This window comes from Lagopus leucura, unplaced genomic scaffold, assembly GCF_019238085.1.
Source record: "Lagopus leucura isolate 7727_CA_CO unplaced genomic scaffold, USGS_WTPT01 35320-0_obj-0_obj, whole genome shotgun sequence".
NCBI classification, from domain to species: domain Eukaryota; kingdom Metazoa; phylum Chordata; class Aves; order Galliformes; family Phasianidae; genus Lagopus; species Lagopus leucura.
In genome coordinates this window covers 1904-10938 of record NW_024964710.1, presented here as the reverse complement: position 1 = coordinate 10938, position 9035 = coordinate 1904, and the positions used below count along the sequence as shown (strand labels likewise).

At 44.0% G+C, this 9035-nt stretch overlaps 1 gene segment (V, D, J or C); it reads right to left on the bottom strand.

Moving 5' to 3' along the window:
• Positions 1 to 6789: 6789 nt before the first annotated feature.
• On the bottom strand, positions 6790 to 8734 carry LOC122191820. The segment is given in 2 exon segments: positions 6790 to 7246; positions 8653 to 8734. Coding segments are annotated over 2 exon segments (396 nt in total).
• Between the last annotated feature and the right edge of the window lie 301 nt (positions 8735 to 9035).

Below are 9035 nucleotides of genomic sequence, written 5' to 3'. Positions count from 1 at the left end.
TGCAACTTTACAGATGCCTTTAAAAAAGGTTAGTTACCTCACACATTAATATTGTCAACGCTCTTTAATGGGGATTCAGTAGCAATATACGAAGACAGTACAGAAATATCTGAATTGTAGATAATGGTTAAGCAAGAATTTTCACTAATTGTAGATTCCATAAAAGGGCATGAAAAAATGCTTCTGCTGGTGCAAAAATGTCAGATTACTTTACATGCCACTTCAAGTTAACAGGTTGAAAGATGACAAATTTCAATGGGGATCAATTGACAGTGGGGATTAAATTCTTCGCGAGGCAGGCATTTCCTCCTCCTGTCCCTGAACACATTCCTTTTCCCTCTTTCCCTGTGTTCATGTTTCCCCCTTTCATCTATGATGTGTGAATTTTCGTTTATTTATTTATTTGGGTAATGTAAGACCACAACCACTTCCATCTTTTTTTCTTTTTCCTTTTCTTTTTTTTTTTTTTCAAGATATCAAAATGGAGAAAATGAACATGCTGTTCATGGTTATTTTGGGTTTGAGGGTCCTGCTGGCAAAATGCATCGCCTTCAACATGCTCATGAGTATCTGTTCATATTCTGAGGTAGGAAATACATCACTCAGTTCTCGGGAGCATAGGAGTCAGGTAAAGGAAGTGCAGACCAGTTGGCTTTGCATCCTTCTGTAAACCCACCACAAGTTATATCTGCTCTTCCATCTTCCACTGAACTATTTGATGTTTCCAGTGGCTGATTAATTGGCTGCTCATCAAGCAGCTAATAAATCAAGCTAGTCCTGAGTACCTCAGATTATATCAGCGGTAGAGCACAAAGTCTGGAGAAAAGTCTAGATCAGCATGGACTGTAAGGGAGTAATCCCCAGACACAACAGATTTGAAAATGGGAAGGAAAACAAGGCAGGGAAAATTCTGAAGAACAGGTACCAATGACCAAAAAGATTATCCTGTCCATTCCGAATTAACTAATCTCATTACACAAATGTTTCTCTTTCAGGTATTAGGTAAGTGAGCCAGCAGTGGGCTGAAGAAGAGAAGCAGATAATACATAGCAGTATAATTTAAACTCTACGGCTCAACTTTGCTGATAACAACCATCTGGAGAAACAAAGAAGCAAGCCCCCATTCCCAGTTCCTGTAGAGCTGATTAAGTCCCATCACTTCATCAAGGTGTTCTTCAGTTAACATCATCTGAAAGCTATCTTAAACTGTTGATACTGCTGAACTCTTGCTTTTTTTCAGTTCCATTAACTGTTAAGACAACAACTTTTTATTTCTTATTTCCATATGAATTTTCCTTCATCCTTATGCTAAGCATGAATACTTTATTTTCTCACATCTCTTACTTTACCCACTGCATTTAAGTATCCAAATATCCTAGTTTTGAAAGTGTTAAAACTGAGCATACTTACTTACTATGCTTTAAAAATAACATCTCTGGTCATATTACGTTACTGTCTACAGAAGCAATGCTACACTGCTTAGGGATCCCTAAGCATTGAGGAAATATTATATGCTACTAATTTTTAAAAGACTTCACTAGTGGTAATTTTCTAGTGTATGTAGACTCTATTGATCTCTACTGGACCTGAAGGAAGTCATTCTAGTCAGATTTATAATAGGACTTTCATTTGTTTCTCCAGAACATTTTTCTCTTTGTTAAATATGTAGACCCTGCATTTTAGGTTTCCTTAATAAAGGTCAAAATAAAGTTTTATTACGTTGAAGTGTTGTATAGTTTCCACAATGTTTTACTTTTGAAGTCAGGTGGAAACTGATATTTAGCTGATAGTATTTAATTGATATATAGTTGATATTCAACTGTATTTTCCTGTGACCACTGAGAATTAGAAAATCATCTAACATAAGATACACTTCCCTTAGATTAAATTAGTCTTTTTTGTTTGTTTGGTTTTTTTTTTGTTTTGTTTTTTGTTTTTTTTTTCCACACAGTTAGATAGAAACTGCTTGCAACATCTGAGAGACTTCAGGAGGAGTAAGAAATATGACTCTACTGGGTTTAAATTAATTTCAATTATTCATGCCTCTTTCAAATTTCACAGCTCATAATTATGTATCGTAACAAAAAAGAGAGATGGATCTCCTGTTAAGACAGGAGTCAATATGATAATAAGGACTGAAACTACAGACTTCAGAATGCGCAAAAACAGGATACCAATTTTCCACTCACCGATGCTGGGAAGGGGCCAACAGGAAATACTGTGGGTTGGTTTGACAGATAAACTAACAGTCAAAAAAAAAAAAAAAAAAGCAAGAACACAACACAACACAGACATTCCTCTGTTGACTTTTCTTTCAAGCTTCAAGTTTTTGTCTGCTTGAAGGAGGGTATGTGGTTAAAATGTATGACTAAATCACACTATTCAAGAAAAAAAATCCTCTTTCTTTTAAAAACATCTTAACCACTTCCTGAGGGGGAAGGATATGCAACGTTTTTCAGATAACAACTGAGTATCTGGTTTCAAAACTGCTTGTTTCAAAACAGCCCCAGAAATTAATCATGGCAAAATCTGTGTAACTGATCTTGCTGAGACTGGTCCTTCACACTCTCAGTCTTTCCTGGGATGTGACCTTTCTATAATGTCTTCATGTCCTGCAGATCTGTGGGTTAGGTCCCAGAAGCACGCAGTGAAGTGTGGAGAACCAGTCGTCATGACTCTTTCCTATGCAGTTCAAGAACCAGAAGGGCACATGGAGCCAGCTGGACCACAAATGTACCTCAGAACAATCTCCCTCCTGACCCACTTAAGCAGGACATGCCTCCCTTGTGCAATCTTACTGACTCAGTCAACCGATCACATTAGGCTATATTGTTTTCACAGCACTTAGTTTCTACTGCATTTCTTCCTTTCCTCTCAGGCTGGTGAGCAAGTAAGGCAGAGCCCAGCATCACAGTCTCCTTCTCTCCATGGACATGGTGCTTTCCTCAGCAGTTCTTTAACATCCACCTACTAGTGGGATTTTGTAGTTGTAGTAGGGGTAGGGGTAGTTGTAGTGAGGTAGATGTTGCCCTCTTCTCCTGGGTGACTAATGATAGAATAGCCTCAGGTTGTGCGAGGAGAGCTTCAGGTCGGATATTATGAAAAATCTATTCTCAAAAAGAGTGGCAAGGTATTGGGACAGGTCAAGGGAGGTGTTGTTGTCCAAGAAATGTGTGATGTTGCACTGAGGGACATGGTTTAGCAGTCATGGTGGTGATGAAGTGATGGTTGGACTTAATGATCTTCAAAGTCTTTTCCAACAAGTTTGAGACTATCTGATGTGACTGAATGTGTACAAGGCCATGGGACCTGATGACACACATCCCAGGGTCCTGAAAGAACTGAATGATGTGGTTGCCAATCTACTCTCATGTTTGAAAAGTAATGACTGCCAGATGAAATTCTTTGCAACAGAAAAAAAAGGAGACATCAGGGTAGAAAAGATGATCCATTAAACTACAGTCTGATGAGTATCAGTGCCTGGGAAGATCATCTAACAGATCCTCCTGGAAGCTCTCTTAAGGCATATGCAAGATAACAAGGTGATCTGAGGTAGCCAGCATGGCTTCAGCAAGAACAAATTGTGCTTCACCAGTCTGGTGGCCTTCTGTAATGGAGTGAAAGAATTGGAGGACAAAAGAGCAACTGATGTCATCTACCTTGACTTGTGCAAGGCCTTTGATATGGATTCACATCACATTTGTGTTTCTGAACTGGAGAAGATATGGATTTGAAATGTAAACTGTTCAGTGGATAAGGAATTGGTGGAGTGGTTGCAGCCAGAGTGTTGTGGTCAGTAGCTCTAATAATATTCAAGAAGGCCTAGTAAGGCACCCAGGGCTGGGGCTCCTAGCAAAAAAGGACATGGAACTATTGGAATGGGTCTTGAGGAGTGTCACAAAGATTATCAGAAGGTTTGAAACTCTCTCCTACGAAGAAAGGATGAGATAGCTGGGCTTGTTCAGTAAGAAGGCTCAAATGAGACACCATTGTAGCCTTCCAGTACCTCCCAGTTTTGTGTCATCAGGATACTTGCTGAGCTCTGCCTACCGCCCAAATCATTAACACCGATCAACAGCACTGGACCCAGTATTTGTCCCTGTGATACGCTGCCACTGACTGACATACAAATAGATTTTGTGCCATTGCAATAGATTTGTGCCATTGCCACCACGCTCTAGACCTGGCTCTTCGGCCTATTTTCATTCTCCTTTGTTGCTTGCTCATCCATTCCCTACTTCAAGAACCAGACTCAGGAGCAGGATTTAAAGACCGTCACTGTCAGGTCTTGAAGTTAAAGGTGAGGAATGCTGTGGGTCCCAGATCCAGATCTGAGAACTCCTGAAACTCATAAGATGGCCCAAGCTTGTGCTATGTAACAGGCAGAGTCTTGCTGTAGCAGGGTGTGAGATGGCCCATCCAGAGATTCTGCACAGCATTGAGCAGGAGTTCATGTATAGTTTTGTCCATGCTGCACAGGATGAGTTGCTCCACACAGCTAAAAGAGTGTGGAACTGAGGTGTGGTGCTGACACTCGTCATTGCCAAACTCAGCCTGAATTAAAGCTCGATGCCCAACTCACCTTAGTTTAACTGACCTTTTTGGCCATTGTTTCTTATTACTTTTCTTGATATGACCACAAATTTTTATCATAGTTCTCTCATGGTGTGGACTTGTCCAAGAGCAGAGCATAGTACCTCCCTTTCAGAAGGAGCTCCAAACCCAGTGCTCTCCTGCACTGTCCGAGGAAGGTGCTTCCCATCTCCATTCATGTTCCCTTGCCCTCAACAAGTTTGCTGAAGACTCCAAGCTGAGTGGTGCGGTCAACATGGTGGAAGGAAGGGATGCCATTCAGAGGGACCTCGAGAGGCTGGAAAGGTGGGCCAGGGTGAAGCTGATGAGATTCAACATGCAAAAGTGCAGAGTTTTGCATTTGGGCCGGAGGAATCCCAGGCATCCATACACACTGGAAGGAGCGGTCCTTGAGAGCAGCCCTGTGGAGAAGGACCTGGGGGTCTTGATAGATGAAAAACTGAACATGAGCCAGCAGTGTGCCCTTGCGGCTCGGGAGGCAAATGGTATCCTGGGCTCCATCAGAAGAGGGGTGGCCAGCAGGGACAGGGAGGTGATTGTTGAGGAAGGGAAGATTTAGGTTGGATGTCAGGGGGATGTTCTTTACGATGAGAGTGGTAAGGTGCTGGAACAGCTGCCCAGAGAGGCTGTGGATGCCCCGTCCATCCCTGGACGTATTCAAGGCCAGGTTGGATGGGGCCATGGGCAGCCTGGTCTGGTATTAAATATGCAGGTTGGTAGCCCTGCATATGGCAGGGGGTTGGAGATTCAAGATCCTTGAGGTCCCTTCCACCCCTGGCCATTCTGTGATTCCCTGTATCTCTCATTTCTCCCTCTGTGCAGGGCAGGATGACTCTTTCTCTCACCATATTGCCTAACCTCTTGCTAGTTTTCTCCTCGCTTTGCAAGAACCAGAATGAAAAAAAGCAAATCTCTCCTGTCCTTCCTCCTCTCTTCTATCACCTCCATACTATCAGTGGCTCCTCCCTCTCTCCTCTTGGTCCTTTTCTCAAAGGCTCCTCTAACAACAAAAGCTTTGTGAGACAAAAAAAGGCTTTCCCACTGCACAAAAAGTGTGTCTGTGTTTGTAAGGCCATGCATGCAGCTGCAGGGATTCCTTGCTTTTGGCTTTGTAATGATGGTAACTGGCCTTGGAAGGACAGGTCATAGTATATGAAATAAGTTTTAGATCAAATTCTGCTATGTCTTGTCGATATTCCCAGACACCTGACAAAGTCTGCACCTCACAATGTCTCGGTGTCAGAAAGAAAAAAATACCTCTTCAGAGGTGTCGTAGATAAGTAGGAGGTTTCCAGAGAACATTTCCTCCCTAGAAAAGTGTCATCAGCTCTTCCAGGGAAAAAGCTTCTGGAGTGATGTGGGACATATTTGAACATTAGAAGGAAAATCCAGTCCTGCCATAGTGGCTTTCATGCAGAGGCACTGGGTGGGCCCTGGGCACTATCCGGATGTCTGTCTCTGTGTAGAAAGGGAAAACTGACACAAATAGCTGTATTATGAGCACTCTGATGTCTGGAGGACATCTTATGCTCTTGCATTCCCCTATTTATCAGAAGTCAGTGGAGGAACAGATGCCATTCATGACTTCTCTGGAGTGAGTGCCAACACAGATAAGAAGTCTCTCATGACTGACTGAGCTGTGCCCCAGGGCTGACAGAGGCCACCGAAAGCAGACTGGAGGAGGACCCACCAAAGAAGACTAAGCAGTGCTGGGGCATGTTACTGCTGGAGGTTTTTAACATGCAGACTGACTCTGCTCAGGGCCAATTTTCAGATCTAGCATGTAACAAAGCAAACATCCACCCTTGATATTCCATTCTTAGAGATATGACAGTGACCTACCTCCCTAGCAAGGGTGCACTCCCTCTTCAGAGGAAAAGGGTAGTCAGGCAGCATGAGGCAATTTGTGCTGCACAAGGAAGAATCATGTGCTACAGCCCCCACGGCAATTCCACAACATCCCCACCTTGAGAGAGGCCCTGAGGTGGGGAGCTGAGTGCTACAATTTTTACTCTCTTGGGACTGAAGGAAAAGCAGGGTGGAGGTGAGGATGACATTATTTTATGAATTAGGTGAAAAATCTATGCTGTGTAAAAGTCTTGGATTGAGCTGCCCACGGGAGTTACACATATATGAAGTTTGATTTCAAACTTCTTTTACAATGTCAAATTTTACTTGAAATTCAGTTATGCATGGATTGATGGGCAGTTCCAAGATCTTTTAGACCTTATCCTTATTTCACAGAGTTTGTACGGGTAACTGCCTCCTTGAGAAGTTCTATCACCACAGCAGTCTTCTCACTTTTTGTGTTGTCACTCCCTCCTTTGGCTTTATGTGTGCTGTCTTGCACAGAAGTAGGTGGCTCTATCTGTGGCACTAAGGGTGCGCAGCTGCAGGGAAACCTTGTTTTTGGCTTTATCTGCAGAGATGGTGACACGATCTTGGAAGGATGGGGCATAGCCTGTGTTATTCCCAAAAGGATAGATCCAGCCTAGGAATTGCAACTGCCCTCCTGGAGACAGACGGACACAGTTCCAGTCATAGTAAGGGCTGTCCAGAAGTGCTCCTTTTACAGTGCAGGTGAGGAGGAGTGATCCAGAAACTGTCCCTTCCTTGGGACCTGATGTCACCATTTCTATTTGGGAAAGGGTGCCTGAAAAGACACAGAGAAAGTATGAAGTTTGATTTTTGTTTTTATTTTTTGTGATTTGACTATTCATGAAATAGTCCCTAAGTTGCAGGGTGCAAAACAAAAGAGAGGTCTTTACACTAGGAGTTCTCCCTGGGAGCAGTGGTTTGCTCAGACATTCCAGAACCTTTTTTCTTTGCACCATTCAAAGAACTGTTCAGAAAGGAGACCCACTAAAGCCTGGGCAATGGCTGATAAACATCTATACCTATATAGATATCTTATAGTGTATCTATAAACATTAATACAGAGTCCTGGCAGAAGAGTGCACGGAGCTCCCAGCCCCTCCCAAATATTCCAGCACCAGCAGCATCTGGAGTCACATCATAAGCACAGGGAACGGGGTGGGTATAGACACGCAGGGAATTGCTTTGCCAGATGCACCTGAATCTCAAAGGATGAAGAAGCATGGGGCTTTTGCTGCATTCCCCTAGAAAATCCCAAGGTTGCTCACAGCGGGATCCTACACAGCTCCCTGGAGCAGTTATTGGCATTGTCTTCCCTTAATCCATGCTTAGAAAAATCTCAGAAAACCCCCTCTTCAGTGCTGCAGCAGCATTCTACCACCTGGAAAGGGGGGATTATATCCATGCAAGTATTCATCAAAAATTGTGAAATTTAGACTTCAACAGTGGCAGGTCAGGTGAGCAGAGAAAACCTGGGCCTGTCCACTCCTGGGCTCTCATCTCTTTCACCTCCCATCAGAGCTGAGCAGGACAAGCTAAGTAGCATCATTCTCTATGCAATCATTTCACTGCTTTGAGGACAGAGAAAAGGGAAATTAATCCACAAGGGACACAGAGAGGAAAAGAGCCCAGTTCTTGCCTACCATAAGGGAGTCTGTGGTCCCTCTGGCACCCCCAGTGCCACTGAGAACATCACCCTGGATGCAATCCCACCCTTCACAACCCCTATCTCAGTGTTCACTCTTCAAAGACACATGAAAACAGTAACAGGGGGTGGGTGCAGAGTCCCCAAAGGCCCCTTACTACTTTCACAAGTTGTGCTCTCATTCAGGGTTGCTTGTCACAACTGATAGAACGTCCATCAAGCCAGGACATGGGATCTAGTAGAGGAAAGGAAGGGTGCTGAGTGGCCACAATCCCTTGAAAAGTAGTTCTGAAAGGATGCATGTCCTGGGCAATGGATGTGCGCTGGTGAGGTGTACAGTTGGAAGAGAAGTGCAGTTAGGGTACTCCACCGCTTCCTGTTGCACAGGTGAATTGCCTTCAGCTGTGCTCCCACAGCTCACCCAGTCCTTGCCTCAGGTGATCAATCAGTGGTTCAGGCCATGACTCAACTCCCACACATGAGGGAAGTGCACAAAAGCCATTTCCCTGTTTTTAGCCCAGGAAGACTGGGGTTCTCACCTTTGGAGGCTGCAGCAAAGATGATGACCAGCAGCCAGAGTAGCATTGCAGGCTTCTCCAGAGGATCTGTCATGGTGCAGGATGAGGCAGGGAAGCAGGGCTGCAAGATGCTCAGACCTTCCTCTCCTTGAAGCAGAAGAGAAACGCCCAGTGCCCTCCAGTGCTGAAGGCTCAGATTTCCGTCCAACCCCAGACAGATTTGCAGCCTCTTCTGAGCAGCTGCTTTGGAGTTGCAGTTACTTTATACACCAAATAGTTTTATATTCTTGTCACTGGTGTCTTGGGTGGGGAGAGGAAGCCACATTTCCTTTTGAACATTTCTCAGTCTGCACAGGAAACTCATGGACCTCTGTTAACTCCCTGGGGCCCCTTCAAAGCACTTC